This window comes from Vulpes lagopus, chromosome 5 (genome assembly GCF_018345385.1).
Source record: "Vulpes lagopus strain Blue_001 chromosome 5, ASM1834538v1, whole genome shotgun sequence".
Classification (NCBI taxonomy): domain Eukaryota; kingdom Metazoa; phylum Chordata; class Mammalia; order Carnivora; family Canidae; genus Vulpes; species Vulpes lagopus.
The window spans coordinates 16,367,480-16,386,807 of NC_054828.1; the positions used below are offsets into that span (position 1 = coordinate 16,367,480).

General features: G+C 47.1%; 1 protein-coding gene across 1 annotated transcript in view; it reads left to right on the top strand.

Annotated features, from left to right (window-relative positions):
- The window catches only part of NUAK1 (NUAK family kinase 1), a 71,663-nt gene that overhangs the window by 24,048 nt on the left and 28,287 nt on the right, over positions 1-19,328 (top strand). Inside the window, exon 2 of the mRNA XM_041754795.1 lies at positions 8,887-9,007. Within this exon, the coding sequence (XP_041610729.1) occupies positions 8,887-9,007 (121 nt within the window). The remainder of the gene's footprint in view (positions 1-8,886; positions 9,008-19,328) is intronic.

Consider the following 19,328-nt stretch of genomic DNA (forward strand, 5'->3'; position numbering starts at 1 on the left):
GTCAGATTACAGCCCCGCTGTCCTTCCTTACCTGTCCCGAGTGCTTTGCACACTCTGATTGCCACGAATCAGCTTTCCGAGGAAGAGTTTTGTTGGTATAAAAATAACACCGGAAGAATCTTCCCTTTCACTTATTTATAGAATCACTCAAGCTTGAAATAGGCAATATAATTTTTTTTGCTTGTCCTATATATTTTACCATCTTAAGAAATTAAAAAACTTTTTCTCTTTGTTCTGTTCGCCTGGATCAGTTAAATTCAATTGACTAATTTTTTCCCTCCACTTTGGAAAACTAATTTTGTTTCTTAGGTCTTTTGTGTCCCTTATGCATTGTTCCCAAGGTCAGCGATTCAGTAGTGGCCTCAAGTTAATATTTAAAAGCAATGTTTTCAGTGAATTAAGAAATAATGGGATAAAAGCCTCCCCGCATGCCCCACATGCCCCGCATGCCCCTCATGTGTGCTACCAAATCAGGCTTCAGAAATTGGACCGAGATTTGGACTGACTCGGACAGCAGACTGCATCTCTGGCCTGTCTGTGGGAGGACAGCCCCCTGGCACGAGAGGGAGGTGTCATGCTGAGGAACAGGTCACAATTCACCAGCACGCTTAGGAGTAGCTGTTGCTCACCATCTCAGCTTGTTAGTCCGGGGCCTGGCTGCTGGGGCATGCTTCGTGTATGCACTGTAGATCTTTGGGTGACAGTCTTAGTCCCCCTGCTAGCTGTGGCTCGGAAGTGGGTTAGCACTTGCCCAGAGTATTAATCCCGGACCTGAGGGAGACCTGGGACTCTCGCTGCAGCTCCAGTGCTGATACTAACTCTGCTACTAACTCTGTGAACCCAGGGCCTGTGCTTTGACCTCTCTGGGACTCAGTTTCCTCACCTGTAAAATGAGGGGGTTGGCATAGAGCATCCTGAGGTCTACCATCGGCTGATCGCTACTCCTTGTGCCGTGTGCCGGTTTCCTTCTCTGTCCTCCTTCCTGTACACTGTCTGCTCCAGGCCTCCATCAACCTCGTGGAGCTGGCACCCTTGGCATCCTCATTCGCGGATGAGGGAAATGAGCCTATGGCGTGCTTGCCTCTCTGCAGGGGCGCCTGGCCATGTTGTTGTGACCGAAGACAAGGCCAAGGTGCTGATGTGGTTTTTCAGCCATTCCGGTGGGGGCTCTGCTGCACTCAGAGGTTGATAAATAAAGGTTGCACAACCCTAAGCTTATCCAAGCCCGGTTGTGAAGAGCGTCAGAGTGATCAGATGCTACTGGTCCAGGCTGTCCAGCCACAGCCCTCTGGTCTGGCCCTTCCTCTCCCTCCCCAGGACAGTTGGAACCTGGAAGAAAGCAGCTGTACTTTAGAGTTCTGAGTTGGTGCTGCACTTGGTTTTCGGAAACGTGAAAGTCCAAAAATAAACAGCTGCCTGGCCACTAGAGTTCCAGCTAAACAGCCTTGTGAATTTAGGCTCCCTGTGTGGCTCTGCTGTTGCCTATGTCACATGTCTTGTGCTACCAGAGGCCTTTGCATGTGGCGGGTCTTGGGGTCACTCACTGGGCAGAGAGCCTGGAGAGACTTCTGGAGGATCCTGGTGGGAGAAAGCTCCTCGCAGTCCCAGCCAGACCCTCTGTCACCGAGTGGGCTGAATGTGAGGCTCCAGGGCTCACTTTTTGTCTCTTCCTTTGGAGACATTTATGGTTCCAGGTGTGGGAGCCCCAGGTTGTGTGCAGAGCATGAAGGAGCCCATTACCAGCCAGCCTCTAGGGCCTTATAGCATCCGCAGATATGCAGCCAGAAACTGCCCCCCCCCCCCCCCCGCTGGGAGCAAGCCTCCCATTTGCCAGGGGCACATTAATTCGGGTCACAGAGTCCCCTTAGGGAAGCAGCTTGTGTTTAATTCCCCTCTATATGGGTGGGCAGTTCATTAATTCTCATTCATCACCTAATGTTTAACATGGCTGCATAGTGTCTAAGTTTCAGAGTAGGAAGTGCCATGGTGGCCACATCTACTCCGACGGTTCTCAAATGTCAAAGTGCCGCAGAATCACCTGGGGAGCTTGTAAAAAATGCTGATGCTGGAATTCAGTAGATTTGGAGTGGGGCCTGGAAGCTGCATTTTACAGTTAGGCCCCACCCCTGGCTCTGGTGCAGGTGGTGTGCTCAGCACTCTGAGGGGAACTGCTCACCCAGAGAATCAGATTGTGTGCTCTGAGCTGGCTCATTGCTTGCTTTGGCATTGTCACTGTTGTTAACTTTCCATGGGCCTTTTTTTTATTTTTATTTTTTTTCCGCTCCTTTGATTCCTGCCTGGTCAGCCATGGCCACTATCTGGTGTTTACAAACCCAGGCACAGTGCAGGGAGTGTGAATGTGCCCACAGTTTCTAAGCCATGAATTCCACCTCCCTTGTGGCATTACCCCGTGCGATAATGACATGCTTAGGCCAGTCCTTGAAAAGGGGGTGTGGAGAGCCAGGGAAGCCCACACGTGTAGATAAAGACCTCCCCGCCTCTCTGAGGTCCTTCTGAGCAGGCCCTGGCCCTGTCAGATAAGAATCTGATATGCTATTCAAATTCTGGAAATAGAACACATTTTTGTAAAAAAATTTTATTTATTTTAGAGAGAGAGAGAAAGAGCATGGACTGGTACTCGCACAGTGTACAGAGGCTAGAGGGAGAGGGAGGGAGAGAACCTCAAGCAGACTGCTCACTGAGCACGGAGCCTGATGTGGGGCTGGATCTCATGACCCTGAGATCATGGCCTGAGCCAGAACCAAGAGTAGGACACTAAATTGACAGAGCCAATTTCCAGAGACCCAGGCTCTCCTGGAAATAGAACACATTTTCACGGTGGGAGAAGGGTCAGCATCACCTGAGGCCATGTCATCTCTGATGGGGAGTTTTGGTAAATTGAGGCTGGAGAACCAACTTACAGAGGAGTTTATTTTCAGGACCTTTCATAAGACTAAAAGGTTGCTGGTAGTGCACGGTGGATGCTGTTCTTTGAAGAAAAAGCTCTTTCTTACCCATGCTGTGCTTCCTGGTGTTGGGGGAGTGCATCTCCTCAGTGCCTGTTGATACAGTTCTTGGCTTCTAATCTGCTTCTGCCTGAAGAAACATCCATGTAGTGACATGAATCAACAGGCCGGAGAGGAAGAGGCCCTTGGGCCCCATGGAGGAGTTGGCTTAGGTCCCTGTGGGGCGGTTGCATCATGGCAACTTGCTCAAGTGTTGTCCTGAGTTGGCCATGCTCCTCACCAAGAGCTGGGGGTCATTTAATTAATGAGGGGCTTTGGCTGCAGGGTGGCCTCTTGGGTGGCATCCCCATGGTGATGGCCATGCACTGCCTGTCCGAATAGAAGCCATCAAGTGACCCAAGGGGCTGTTTGGCTTAGGATGCAAACTTACTCCTACTAAGTGATGCTAATGCCATGTTTACAGATGGGCGGACCCTATTTCTTCCCTGCTACTCAGACCCCAAATGCTGCCCCCTGGCACCTCACCTAGGACCCTATAAAACTTTTCCACTTGGAGGGGCCTGAGCTTTATCTCCAGGTTGTGGAGACTGTTTGAGACCCTTGGAGGGATCCTGTCACCTGCCGTGTTTGCTGTCCACCCCAGCATTACCTGTAACCTCTAGAGCCAGAATCCTGGGGCTCAGGCTGTCTCAGTTGTAGCCTTAGCTCTCTATCTTTTACAGACTGGGTGAGTTTGAGAAGTATTTGTCTTTTCTGCACCTCAGTGTCCTCCCCTGTAAAATGGGGCCTTAGTTAGGATTAAAGGAGATAAGGCTCACTGGCACATGGTTAACACTTTAGAAATGTTGGTTATGACCATCTTGAAGAATATTGTCACTGATTTTAAAATGCTGATATGTCAGAGCCAAAGACAACACTAAGATCTCCCTGCAGGCTGACATATGGCAGTGAATGAACATCCATGGGTGGTGCTCTGGAGGGATGAGGGCAGTGACGCTCTCAGTCTGAATCTGGCAGACACACAACCTGCCCAGAACCTCCCCCACTCCCCAGAGCAGGCCAGGAAGACAGCTGGCTGCCCCACTCTGCAGGCAGGCAGGCCGGGTATGAATTTTAACCTGCTCTTGCCTCAGCACAAATGTGGGGAAGGGGAGGATGTGTGTGGGTGATGGGGTGGGGAGAGGCCTATAAGAGGATTTGCTGGGGGCTCGTCACCCCGAAAACATGGCCCCGTATCGGCCAAGCCTCATGTATAGTCACCACCTTTCAGTGGACACCTACTGTGTGCTGGTTACTTTATTCACATTATTCCCGCACCCTACAACTGCCCCAAGAGGGGGGCTATCCTAGGCCCATTATACAGACGAGGAAACAGACTTGCAATGCTGGGGCTCATCTGAGGTTGGCCTGCTGGCAGTAGCCTGAGCTTTATCCTGCGGCCTTCTAGAGCCCTGCGCAGCCACCAAGCTCTTAACATTCACAGCAGCCGTGGCAGCAAGTCCTGCCCAGCAGGCTGCAGAATAGGTGGTTTGTGATGATTACCCCAAAAAGGAGAAACTGTGTGAATGCAAGAGAAGGCTGGCCCTGTTATGGTTAACAAGGAATGGGGACTGGCTGGGCTGATGCCTCTTACACAGGCCGGCACTGTGGGGCGGAATCCCGGGTCCACAGCCAGATGTGCCGCTGCATACGGTTTAGACATTAAACTATAGGGTGGCCTTATTTAAAGGCAGACCATTTTATAAGGCACACAGTGCTGTCTAGACTTGGGAACGTTTATGAAAGTGGCTGTACTGCACAGGAATTCCCGTCACTTTGAAGGTGGAGTGACATCTCTCTGGCTTGTGCAGCAACAAATTGCCTTTTTTTTTTTTTTGGAGGGTGTATGATTTCAGACATTTGGTAATCTCTTCCTGCTGGGCCCTCTCCTTACCTCTCTCTTTCTTTGTCAATGTGGCTGAGGACTAAGGCAAGCCAGAGAGGAGATTTTCTCCAGAATGCCCCCACCCTATTAGGACAAGTATGTAATTATTTGTGTCATTGTGCTAATTGTCTTTGTCCATTCCCTATCCTCCCCCCAACCTTGAGGGCTGGGACAGAATCTTTGTTGGGTCCCTTCTTTGTCATGGCAGCACTGTGTCTGGTACCTGCTAGGTGTTCCAAAAAAATAAGTGAACCAACAGTCCAGATTCAGAGAAGCTGCAGTGGAGATCTTGAGGTAGGCTTTTGATTCGAGTGAGAATATTTTTTCCCCTGTTCACCTGCATAGGTGACCATGAGGAGAAGATGGAGGAATATAGTCCTGAGGTTGCTTTTGGGGTTCCAGGTTGTTCATCCTTCCATCTGGTCTCGGGCTCAGATGCCATGAATGGTCATGGTGGGTGAGCCTCAGCCGCTCGGAGCTTCCTGACATTTCAGATGAAGCTACGGTGCAAAGACCCAGGAGGCAGATTCCGTTGGCCTTTATGTACTTTGGGGAACAAACGTGGTCTCCATTCCCTAGGCCTTGGCTTGCTGGCCCATGAGGAGCCAGGAGGAATCCTAGTGTGCTCCAAGAGTGAAAGGCAGGAAGGCAGGAAGGGCCTCCCTTCAGGTTAAACATGCTGACAGTTTTTGAGCACTTATCATGGGCCAGGCATGTTTTAACCTCCTGACATTAATCCTTACAGGATCCCTACCTGATGGATGAGCACAGAGGGGTTCTGCAACCTGCCTGAGGTCACACAGCTAGTGAATGGTTTCAGGAAGGCCTCAAAGCCCTGTCCCTCACTGTTACGCAACAGTGCTTCCCCGTGTGCTGGTTTAGTTTATCCACCGGCTTCCTGAAGCAGGCACTACCTTATGTTACAGGAGTTGCACTTCCAGATCTCCTTTTATAAAACAGCTCTTTAAAAATATGACAACCATTTTCAGCTTTCTAGGTCCTACAGAAACAGGCCACAAGCTGGATTTGGTCACAGGCTGAATATGCAGCAAACAAAGAAGCACAAGATAATTTCAGAAGGTGCCACTTGTCCCGAAGAAGATAAGGTGGGGGAAGGTGTGGAGAGAGGGAGGTGGTCATGGCTGGAGCGGCCTTGTGGGCTCCAGGGGTTGGGGAGGGCCGCCCCAGAAGATCCTGGAGCTGACACCCGAATAAGAATATAAAGATCCGCGGCCTGAAGAGCACTTCGGCCCAGGTCTGCGTCAGGTCTGCCCCCCGTTAGGTGTTCCCCACTGACTGCTCTTATTACTGTGGTTCTTCTGCGTCCGCGATTTGCCATGTACTGTCTCTGCAGCCTTGGGTGAGTCAGCTCTTGGCTCTTGGGAGTTGAACTGAGATGTCTCCTCCTGGCCTTGACAGTTGCATGGTTCTAAGTGATTTGTAGCCTTTGTCTCAAACTGACTTCCCTCCAGCCCTTTGGAAGATGGGGCAGGATGGAGCCCCCTTTTGCATTTTCAAGAGAAGATTCACTGCAGGAAGAGGGGAACTTTTGTGGAGGGACAGCCACCATGGTTATTAACAGTATGGAACCCTTTTAGTTTCCTTAATGCAGAGTGGGGCTTTATTAGAATGGGAGCATTTTCCTTTTCATATTGGGCTGGAAGCCTCCCCCTGGCAAACATGCCCTGAGACCATCAGCCTCCTGCTCCACTGTTGGGGGGAACCGACAAGTGGCCTTATTTTCTTACCGCCCACTCTACCCCCAACAATGTCACTACCCTCCCCGAACCCTGGACGGGAAAGAATTTGTGCTTATTGTCATTTGACAATAGAGCCTCCTGGAGGCCAAGTTCAGCCTGCTGCATCATCAAAGGGGGTGGTTTCTCCCCCTGGCCCATCTAATTCATGGAGGAATGCAGGAGATGGTCCAACAGCCACCCACATCCTCCACGGCCTGTGTGTGTTCACTGCTTCCCCCAAGAACCAGCTCCCCGGGTGCCAGGCCCCGCTCAGACAAAATAAAGCCTTCCAGTCATATCTTTACATTTGACGTCAGCATGGGGAGGCTTTTCTTGCTGCATACTGAATAGGGCTGTCGGAGGGCCTGGGGTGGCTTTGAGCCCAGCACCCTGGTGAAAGGGGCTTTGAGGTTGGAAGCTCATTCATCTCTGGGCAGCTTCCTTTGATCCGGCCTGGGGTCTGCCCCCAGTCTCAGGGAGGGCGGTGCCTGTCCCTGGGTTTACAGCAGGCACCCGTGTTTCCGGTCTGTTTTGTCCATTCCTCAATTGCTCTCATGGGTAGGATGCCAAAGAAAAACTAAGCATCTTCCCAGGGTGCCTGTCTTGGTGGTGATGTCTGACTGGGGTGGTCCTTCCTTTTTTGCTCTAGTTTCATTAGCACTTCTCCCATCCGTGTTCTCATAACCTAACGCTCTCATCACCCTCGCCTCCCCCCTCCTTTGCCTCCTCCTTCCTCTTTTCCTTTCTGTTCACCTAGCACCTGCCAGCCTTCCCACACTAAGGTTTTTCTCAGGCCTGCCACGTGCCAACCCGGAGTTAAGCACTGCAGATAAAGCAGTTAGATTCCCACTAGTACAGAGGCAAGTAACGACACAAATACTGATTTCATTACAGCTTGGGTTGGGGGGAGTCTGCAGAGCAGAAATATGGGGACCTGCCTGTCCATTTACCTCACTTGTGGGGAGGTCAGTAAGCAGCAACAACAACAACAACAGCAACAACAATAATAATAGCTGCCCGATTCTTACTGAGTTATAGATGGACTGATTGCATTTTAGACATGTTTCCATGTATCGTGGTTGGTGGGGACCTGGTGGAAGCCAGAAGAAGCAATGGTTCGTAGGTGTGAGGACGTTCCTGCTGAGGCTGGCAGGGCTTCACCCCATCTCAATTTAGTTGTGGTGGTGTCCTGCTGGTAACCAGGATGCTGTCTCTGGAGCACTTCGTGCCTTTGTGGTCCCGGGGTTAAGTGCCTTTCATCTAAGAGAGAGTGGTCCAGGTGGGAGCTGACATCACAGAAGGACCACTTCGGAGGGGACGAAGCCGGCTTTGGGAACTGGCCACACATTGGTTGGCAGGCTTCCTTGTTGGCCGTCCCCATCCAAAGTACTTTTTGCCTCCCTTGGAGCCAGGGCCAAGGATTAAATGACGAAGCAACTTGTTCATGAGCAAAGATGAATCCTTTGGCAAATCTGATTTACCTTATTAGATTCCCATTGTCATTTAATGCTTTTTTATTTATGTGTTTCTTTTGAGTAACTGCTCTGTGCGCTGGCCCTGGCAGCGCTCTACAGTTTGCATTTGCAGATGTTGGCATGGGGATCAACTGGGGCTGGGCAGGGAGTCTGGCTGTCATTGCCTTATGGTCTTATCCTGACTTTTCTGTAGCAGAGCCTTTTTTATCTCATCACGTGTGCCAAACGAAGGTGCTTTGAGCAAGAGGAAAGATGAAGGAAGGATTTGGCCACTGAGCAGTTGTACAAACAGCGTAGGCTGCAGTGCTAAGACCCCATGTAGGGGCAGAACTGGCCTCGAGAAGCCCCATGCAGCAGAGCTTTCGCTAGCCTTCGGCAGCTGCCCGGTGGAGCTGAGTGATACTGATTTCAGCCATCCATGTTTAATCATTGATACCCTGTAAACCGAGCTCTCCTTTTTTCAAAAGGATCAGGATTCCTGGAGTAAAGGAATCTGGCCACGTGAAGCAGCCTCCACTTTATAGAAAAAAGAAAAGCCCAAAATAAAAAAAACCAACCCTGCATCCAAACCCCAGGCTGTTGGAACCTGATGTTTTCTGTTGTTGGGAGAAGGGTGTTTTTGCTATAAACGAAAGATGTGACAGGGGGTATTTTGAAGCTTTATTTTGGTTATTGTCGGTTCTGCCAACAAGTAACATCTGTATTTATTTCCCAAGTTCCCCCAATGGCTGATTTGCATCTGTTTAGTTCTCTGGGTAACATTTCATTTCCTGACTTTATAGGTTGCTATAAAATCCATTCGTAAGGACAAAATTAAGGATGAACAAGACATGGTTCACATCAGACGAGAGATTGAGATCATGTCATCCCTCAACCATCCTCATATCATCAGTATTTATGAAGGTCAGTGATTTTTTTTTTTTTTTTTACTCGCGTATCAGTTACCATTTCTCATACCACGGGGCCTGCCAAGATTTTTAGGTAATTGTCCTTCTGGGCAGGAGCCAAGTATTTTTCCTCATGATGCAAAAATAGCTGGGTGTTATCTCTTATTTGGTTACTTTGAATGCAACCAGACACACGAAGCACAGCTCACTTTGGTCATAAAATAGCTCCGGCTAGTGCCTTCTTCTAGCTCCTTGCCAGGTCTTTGGTGGTTGCTAAGCAACTGGCCTTATTAAAAGCCAGCATGCGAGACAGCCATGGTTTCTGAAAAATGGCAGTTTGCTGGGTGACCAGGGTCATGGTGGAGTCACGTGTTATTCCAAGTGGAGGCTGTTTGAGTTGGGAGTATCTTTGAGTGGGTCCGAGAAAGAATAGGGATATCTTGGTGGGGCAGATGCTTCACGAATGGAATTCAAGAGCAGTGTCAGTAAAAAGAAAAATGCTCATGCTTCAACTGGTTGCTCCTTCCTGAGAAGAAATGGAAAGTATGAACTTCCTATAGCCTATTTTTTTTCTTTTAAATCTGTAAAAAATACTACTCAAGCAATATGTATTTGTTGCAGAAGTGACTGAAATGCACAAATTAAAGTTTCAAAATACTTTCATTTCTCACCCTCAGTTTGATAAATTAGCACTCTAGCTATATTTATATTTTTATCTACCTCTCTATATCTGTACCTGACTTTTATTCAAAGTTAGATCATACTATTGATAATGTTTTTTTGACTTAATTTTTTTTTCAAGTATTATATCATATATCTCTTCCTATGCTAGTAAGTATCCCCTGTAAGGACATTTTAAAAAGCTTTAGAGTATTCCATTTATGGATGTACCATAATTTATTGGATCTAATTCCTTTTGTTATCAGCGGGGCTTTAGGGACCTTCCTTATAATCATTTATATATTAATTTCTGACGATTATTTTTTTTCTTATGAAAAATTTTCTAGGCTTGGGTTTACTGAGTCAAAGTGTTTCCCCAGAATATTTTTTAATATGCACAGTTGAGTCGGAAAAATGAACCTGTTTCTAATTTGGTCTCATCATAGTATTTTTAATTGTGGTCTGATCATAATACGTTGCACAGTAATGGCTAAGAGGAAACCAGACAGTAGCCTGAAAGTTTTTCTGATATCTATCTCAAGTTTTCCCTCTGATTCCCTGCTGTTTCTGGCCATTTTTTCCACTGTGCCTTCTATTTTTGCTCCTCATCTAGAAGTAAATGTTGGTAACAGTTTTTATCTTGATTTTTCCTAAAACTCAATTTTGGAGCCCGTGGTGAGAGGGTGCTTGAGGGACATTTTAATTCATTCAATCATTTATTCATTTGCAGAATTTCGCAAACATCTTTTGCAGTGAGTCTCAAAGTGCAATCTCTGAACCCGTAACATCATATGAATTGGAATTGTTAGAAATGCAGATTCTAAGGCCTCACAAGGATGTGCTGAATCAGCAACTCTGGGGGTGAGGCTCGGCTGTCTGTGTTTTCACAAGTGTGGGAACCACTGGTCTACTGAGTGACCGAGTCTGGTTAAGCACTGGATTATATGTGGTTAGACACTGAAAGACACAATAGGCTATGAACTTTATATTCAAGGCATCATACAGGCATGACAGAAAAATATTACATAGGGGCACCTGGGTGGCTCAGCAGTTGGGTATCTGCCTTTAGCTCAGGGCATGATCCCAGGGTCCTGGGATTGAGTCCCACATCGGGCTCCCTGCAGGGAGCCTGCTTCTCCCTCTGCCTGTGTCTCTGTGTCTCTGTGTGTCTCTCATGAATAAATAAATAAAATCTTTAAAAAAGAAAAAAAGAAAGAAAAGAAAAATATGTAGATATGCAAAGCAACATATTCTGGGACAATGGAGTCCTGGAGCTTAGAGGTTTTTGTGGCTGTCAAGCTGGGCTTTGAAAGAGTTATCTTGAGGAAGAATTGGGGAAAGTAGAATTCTGGGTTGATAAAACAAATCTGAATATGCCTGCAAACGAGAGGAACATCTAAAGGTTCAAGTGAGTGGAGATGCAAAATGCAGGATGAGAGTGAGTTTTAAAAATTCAGAGTGTTTTTGCTCCTTGTGGCTTCCATGGTTACCATGGAAATCCAAAGGCACTAGTGAAGGATGTCCTCTCCAGTGTGAACCAGTGTGGGTCACATGTTCTGTGGAGCAGCACTGTGTTTGGGATTGCTTGGCATGGAGAGGGAGCCTTCTTTATTGGGAAGGCGGGACAGATTTTTCAGGCTCCTTAATTGGGAGACGGTCTGTGGTAACTGAAGTCTGGCACAGAGAGGCCTGGCTCCTTGACTAGCATCATGCTCGCTTTGGCCTTGGGAATCCTGCAGGTTGTATGGGGAACAGGAATCTGTACTCATACCAAGAAAAGGACAGAGATGAATTGAATGGAAGAGCACTTTATTATTAAGGTCAACTTGGCCTCAGCTCAGCCCCCACTGGAGGCTTCAAGAAGAAGAGAAGCCCTTGCTTGTAATTTTAAAGATAGGTACCACAAAACTTAAAGTTCTTTGAGTGACTAGAAATAACTTCCATCGAGGCCTCAGGTGGGAGCTTGGGCCTCCATTCATAAAACCCTATCAACAGGTTTTGGGGAATCAGGAAAGAGCTGGAGTTTTCACATTAGGCTCTTGGGTTTTGGTCCCAAATCCTTGACTGTGGCCTTGACATGAGATTTTGGGTGAGTTGGGGGACTCCCAGGCCTCAATAGCTACACATATAAGATGAGGGTAACAATTCTTTTTCTTAGTGTTGTTGATAGGATTCAATTATATGATACATGTTCTGGTAAGCTCAAAAAAGGGAATTATTGTGAAGATAGTATAATCATTACAAATGGTACCTAACTTGATCCATTGGCATGGGTCAATGGGTAAACTGCAGGGTGTTTGTAAGTCCTCTAGAATATTGTATAGTTGCCTATATACAACTATATAGTTGTATACTGTGCCAGTATAGAAGCCACAGCCATAGATGGATATTTAAATCCAAATTAATAAAACAAAATAGTTAAAAATTTATCAGTTCTTTAGTACCACTAGCCACATTTCAAGGGCTCATGCAGCTAGTGACTGCCATATTGGACAATGTAGATACAGAACTTTTTCATCATTGCAGGGTAGGACCATGCTGGTATTTAATGCTTTAGATGTTGAGTGCATGGGTTAATTTTTTCTGAGGAGAGAGAGGGTGCACAGCTTTCATGAGATTGTCCAAGGGATTCCTGACCTCAAATAGGTTAAAAAATACCTCTACTGCCATCAAGTTATTCTGTGACCTGCAGAAGATCATACAAATAAAACATACTGTTTTTATCCAGAAAACGCCCAGAGACTTCAATGTGGCTTTTTGTTTCCTTTTTAATTTCTTAGAAATCTCTGGTTTCTGTTCTGTTCTCTTTCCCTTCTCCCACGCAAGTTCTGTTTCTCCCACGTCCACTGAATAACTGTGGAGGAGGGCAGCTCCCCTCCCTTCCCCCGAGGTTTGGAGTAGGGAATCGCCAAGGCACCCCTCCAGCTCCTTCACCTCAAACTGGGACCCCACAGTCTCCAGGGCCTTCTGACTTTATCTGCCTTGCTGTCCAGGAGCCCAGGACCCAGCCCTGAGTGAAATTAGACCTTTGGATGTCATCCATGGAATCCTGTACAGTTTATAGGCTCCCTGACATCGAGCCTCATTTGATCCCTACAGCAAACCTGTGCAAGGGGCAGGCCAGGTTTTGCAGTGGTGGAGATTGAGGCCCTGGAAGATTGACTCACCCGGTGTATTATTTGCCACGGCTGCCACAACAGAACACCATGGACCGGGTGGCTTGCACAACACAAGTGTGCTATTTCTCAGTTCTGGAGACCAGAAGTCCAAGATCCAGGGTAGCTCTCTTCCAAGCCTCTCTCCTTGGCTTATAGATGGCCGTCTTCTCCCCACATTGTCATATGCTGTCCCCTCCCGTGTCTGTGTCCAAATTTCCCCTTTTCAATGAGGATACCAGTAACACTGGATTAGGGCCCACCCTAATGTCCTCAGTTAACCTTAATTATTTTTTTAAAGGCCCTGCCTCTGAGTAAGGTCACATTCTGAGGTTCTGGGCATTGGGACTTCAACATATGAATTTGGGGGACCCAATGCAGTTCACAAAACTGGGTACTGTGGCTAGCTCGTGGCCCTGGCACACAGGCCTCATGACCTCATTAGTTTTCCCTCTGCCCTGCATTTCCGACTTTGTGTAATGTTCTGGCTCTGCAGCCCACCTGGGTGCTCCCAGCATCTTCCTCAGGCTGGCCTTTTCTCTCCTTGGCCCTGAGGTGTGGTAGGGGCAGGGTGGTGGCAGCAGGGGTGGGGGATGCAGTCTGTGGTCTCTCTGCCAACCCCAGTGTGAAAAGGAACCTTCTTCCCGGCAGCTGATTGGTTGTGTGACTGGCCAATCGGGAGCCGTGGCCGGTGCAGCAATGCACAGATTCTGCTGAATGAAAAATCAGTGCCTAGGCATTGATCGGGCTGTGTGGACATCAGCCAAATGAATGGAACTGTGGAAGAACCTTCTGAGCATTTCTTCAGCCAGGACTTCGGTGGTTTAAAATACACACATGCACACATAACAGCAGCAAAAGCAGCAACATGGCAAAGCAATGTATCTGACCCCCTGTGTTTAGGAACTTTGGGCCTTCCTGAAGGGAACACATGATCGTGGACTATACTATCCAGTGATACTGAAATACAAGTTCCAGAGGAAAAGCAATCCATTCATTAAAAAAAAAGTACAAATATTGAGTGTGTATTACATGCACCGCCCTATTCTAGGCACCAGGGGTACAGAGCAAGCAGGACAAGCCCTGGTCTCATGGGGCTGACATTCCATGAGTAGTCTGGTGACCTAGGTATTGAGCTGGTACCCGAGTGGAGCGGGGAGGGAGCCCCACAGAGACCTGGGCATTCCAGGCAAAGGGAACAGAATGTGTGAACAAAAGATGCCCAGAGGAGAGAAGGAGCTCCTGCTGGCAGATGTGACAGAGGGTCTGTGAGACTGAGGGAGCGAGTGAGTGGTGGAGAGAGGAGGTCAGGGAAGGCCAGGTTTTGACCACAGCAGGGCTGTGGATTTTGTATCAGGAATAGGGCAAAGCCACTGATTTTGAGGAAGAAAGTATCTTTTATTTAGGTAGAAGTTACTGAGTTTTACTCTGTTTTAGGTTGTGTGCTTGTATTATCTCAGTTAATTCTTATGTTCTTGAAATGCAGACTGCTAATATCCCTCATTTATGGCCAAGTGATTTTGTCTGAGAGGCTAATAAGTACATCTTCCAGGGTTACACTAACTAATAAGTGGTGGGTCTGAGAACTGAACCTTGTCACTCTGAAGCTGGTGCCCCTAATATAAGCCAGGTCAGTTTGGTGGTGCAGCGATCCCTAATTGGGGGTGAGCATTATTCGAGACCCTGAGATACAGACAATTCTTGGTGTTCCCAGGGGTTGTTGTCTGAACTACGTGAGAGCATTAAAGGCCAGCTTCATGGGTATTTTAGAAAATATTTCTGCATCCATCTCAGGAAGAAGCTTGGAGCCCAAATCTAGTCAACTCAGAGATCAAGTGTTTTCTAAACTGCAGTCCATGGAAATGTAAGTTTTCTGTACATTATTCACAATACCCACAGGCTCACAAAATCTGTGGCTTTGCTGAATTAATGCTGCTGTTCACCAAATCTCAAAAATAATTCCTTTCAAATGTTTCTTCCTCGGACCAGACCCTGGGGTTATTCTCCTGTTGACCTAAGGGTGAAGGTGATTAACCCTCAAATTTGTCAACTCTGTGTAAACACAAACCATAACTGGTTTCTAATGCTAAGTAAATAAAAGAGGATAGACATGTACCTTCCAGTGTATGATACTAAAGGTAATAATGTAACTGGAGAGAGAAAAGGAAGAAAGAAATCTCTGACTCCATCTCTGAGATGGACCCCTGTTTCCAGTCAAAGGAATTCCATTCTCTCAGTAGGGTGGGAATTGACAATATGGAAAGAACAGCTGAAAAGGAAGTGCCCGCCAGAGCTTTCAACTTGGCTGCCTAGGATGGAAGAGATAAAAACAGTTTTTGCCTGAGGTTCTGATTTCAGGACCCAAGTGCAAACATCAAAGGCACGTTGTCTCGCCTTTGCTTCCCCTTGAAAGCCTAGGAGACCCAATCTGTAAAACCACGAGAATGTACATCTTGCCACACAACACTTTAGGGAAACTTAGCACCCCATCTGGTAACAGTCCTGCTAGGCCAGGCCAGGAATGAAAGGCGAGGGCGGGGGGGTGGTAGTGAGTGAGGGAGATTCTCTTCCTGGCCCTGCAAGATGACATTGTTTCATCAGCCTTTACACTGCAATATGCTAGAACGGGCCAACCCTTTCATCATGTTCTCTGTGCTAGGGAAGGATGGCCTTGGCTTTCAGGAACAAAGGGGGAAGCCTACTGGACCTTGGTCAGCTGGGATCTCTCACCTTTGGAAGAGTGTCTGAAATTTAAAAAAGCCAAATAGAACAAACAAATGTGCCTCCCTTGATAAGCATGTATATCTTGTGAGCTTTAAACCTGCTGCCTAGGAGAAGACGTAAAAGAGCCTATATTCTAAAAAATTCTCTGAATTCCTACTATAAAGGCACTTTGGATGAGGTGGGTTTTTTTTTTTTTTTTTTTTTTTTAGTTAAAAGGTCTTCCATTTTCCTAGAAGTATATGTTACATTGTGCTTTTTAAAGCTACCTAAGCCCCCTGAGAATTTGTTAGGTTTTTCTGGAAGGGCATATGGTTCTTGCCTGGTGGCAAAAATCACTGCTCGAAAAATCCACCCAGAGATGTAGAGGAGAAACCAAGAGACAGGGTCTGTGGGAGAGCCTGTAGGCTGTATTGTGAGCTGCAGGCTTGGATGACTGGTCATTCTCCTTCCTGCCTTCTCCTCTCCCTGGTCAGGGGCAGGGGGGCTGGTACAAGACATGTCCACAGGATAGAGCAGAGGTTCCAGAGTCGCAAAGTCTGGCTGCCCCTGCAAAGTGACCCCTTGAGAATGGCAGGACCCTGATTAACTGCTCAACAATGCATGGGAGCCATGGTTCTCAGAAGGACCCTCAACCTGTGGCATCCGTGTTGCTTGGGGCCACCCTAGATCCAAGTGTGTGTAATACCCAGCCCTCTGGGTGACTCTGATGCACTCTCAAGTTTGAGAACTGTCATGTTAGAGAAACAGCTGCTCACTGGGTCAGAAACTAAGGCAGGGCTCATGTCTAGCATCAGTTATTTGGAGATACCTACAGTTGAAGCAGTTCACATTTTTCTTCTCAGATTCAAGTGCCCTACCCCAGCCTTCTATCCCGCAAGCAGATCCTGATTGAGGAAGGCTTTTTTTTGTTGTTGTTGTTAAATATAATTTTAATTACCTTATGATATTCCATTGAACGGATATACCATAACTAAGCAATTGTCTTTTTTTAAATAATAAATTTATTTTTTTATTGGTGTTCAATTTGCCAACATACAAGATAACACCCAGTGCTCATCCTGTCAAGTGCCCCCCTCAGTGCCCGTCACCCATTCACCCCCACCCCCACCCTCCTCCCCAAAGAAGGCTTTTTGAAGGCAGGGAATGGCTGAACTGATCTGACTGATAAGGCTGATGTTCCTTAATTCTACCCAGTGGTCCCACTGATTCATTTGATCACTCATTGCTTTTATAAAAATGTAGCAAGTACTTAGATCCCTGGTACTGTTCTAGTAGGGTGAGTAGGTGTTTTATTGTCCCAAATAGGCTTCGATTTGAATGAGCCAGTTGCTCTTCCATGACCTTGGGCTGAGTGACTTAACCTGTCTGAGGCTCAGTTCTCTTACCTATAAAGTGAGACCAGCAGCTCACTACTTGCTAGATAAGGTTGTGAGGATTAAATCAGATAATGAATAAAATTGTTAAGCACAGTATCAATAAATAGTATTGATTATTCCTGATGGGATTATTCCTTTAGGGCTCTGAGAGGTCCTTAATGGCTGGATTATCATCTTCTTTTGGGAGGTGTTAAAAGAGAAGGTTGAGGCCAGATTGCCTACATCAGTGAGCCTCAGGGCTGGACACACATTAACATCTCGTGAGACACAGGTAGAAAATGCTGATGCCGAGCCTCACCCCTAGAGACTCAGATTTAATTGGCCGGACTGAGAAATACAGACTTAATCCTGCAACCAAGAGGAAATGAGCCCCACTCTCAAAACTTGTCTTGGTCTGATCATTTGTCATCAGTGAATTCCAGAGAAGAATGTCTGTCTGGCTGTGATCACCCATGAGCAGTGAGTGATACCTTCAGGCTTGGGTTTACTTACTGTGCCATTCGGTTGCTGCCCTCATCAGGGACTCAGAACCCCATGAAACAGTTTGTTGAACTTGGCGAAGTGGTGTGTTATGCTTGTGTTTACTCTTTTGAACCCATGGCGAATCGCTGAGTATTTTAACACACTCCCTGTGCGGCCAAATCCGCAAGTTCCACATGAAGGCTCTGCAGGCTGGGCCCAGGGTAAGGACTCGCCCTGGTTTGTAACTCAGCACCAGCTCTCCCTTCACGTTTCATCACACGAATGGGCTCTTCAGCTGTGAATATGTCCAGCCACGTTTCTAATGAGTTTCCTATTAAGTTAGCTGTTTGACCTTCAAGTGTATTATTTTCATTGTTTTCATTTGATTACACCCAAGTCGTTTTTCTAGAGGCTGGAGATTAGAAATAAAACAACTAAAAACCAGTGCTACTCCCTGGCTGTCCTGCCTCGCCCTCTCAGATTTCCTGGAATTCAATATTGTCTGGTGCCTCAAATAATACTTGTACTTGAAGTTAATTTTTAAAGAAAAAAAATGGAACCATGTAGTCGTATGATGTAGGATCTTTTGAACTGAAGTGTGATGGCTCTGTTAATTTGCCTTAGTGATCAACAGCGTGCATTGGGGAAGACTCGTGAGGCATGGAGGAGGCCCACTCCCCAGATGATTTGTGACAGTGGGTTCATCTGTCAGGGGTGGCTCTGAGGTTGGGATCCATACTTTGGAAAACCACTGGGGTCTGAGGAACAGGCCCTAATTATGAGAGCTAAGCTTGCCTTTACCTTAGGCTTGGCTGCAAGTCCTTTGATGTCCCTGAGTTTTAGTTTACTATTTCTCTGATCTCGCCCCTTCCTCTCATCCCTCGAGGGCACACATGTGATCTCAGGCACAGATTTTGCTAATACATATCCTTAAGTATCCTGGATTTGATTCAGGCTTGACTTCTGCCTACAAACAACAGCCTAACACATATATGTATGCTGTGCCAATCTTCACGGTGAGGGTAGGTGGTCTTCACCTTAACACATGAAGAAACTGAGGCTCAGATTGTTTAGGTAACTTGCCAAGGTCACTCAGCTGGGAAGTGGCAGAGCCTGGATTTGAACCCAGGTAGTCTGGCTCTGGGAGTCAGTCCCTTAACAACGACACTATGTTGCATAATGAGGTGGACCAGAATTTAGAGTGGACAGGATAGTCCTGAGCTGTACATGGTGGGTTGCGCAATGGCTAGAAGCGGAGATGTGATGACCACAGGGCTGACTTCTCCACCCTAGCTGCTGGTAAGGGTGGGATGAGCCCTGGTGGCAAAGCCAGGAAGAGCCAGGCTATCTTCACAGGGGGTGAATTTCTACCACATTCATTGCTTGAGTTGGAGGAGCATGCTTTTTTCTTGGGAGTTCACTGTGTCAAGTATAAGAGCTTTAGCATTAGCCTCTGGTAGTTCTGAGGTGTTCTGACCAATTGTCAGTGCTCTCAGACTCAGAATTATGTGACTGTGTGTGTGAGACAAAAAGGCCCAGATGGACCAATAAAGAAAATGCTCAGGGAGACTGTGAGATGTGACTGATGAGTATGTGGTGATGGTTGATGGAGCACATTGCCTCATAGCCCCACTTGTTTCCATGGAAATACCTCAGGAATGGTTGTGGAAGGAGGATGGAATCCAGTGGCTGCTCCAACATGGTGCCATTGATTCTGTCTCCCATGGAGCTCCTTCCTTTATCCTGGCCACATCCCCTGCCCTCCCAGGATTTATTAGGCCTCCAAATAGCACAGATGGTCTTAGCAGGAATGAATGGTCCTTGGCAAGCCTTCTGCATCCCTTCTTCCATAGGTAGCTTGTATACTTTCTTATCATTTCTTATGCCTTCTGTGGAGTCCACTGCTGGACTGGTTGGCTATGGTTCTCCTGGCACATGCCAGCCAACATCTAGAGAGAGT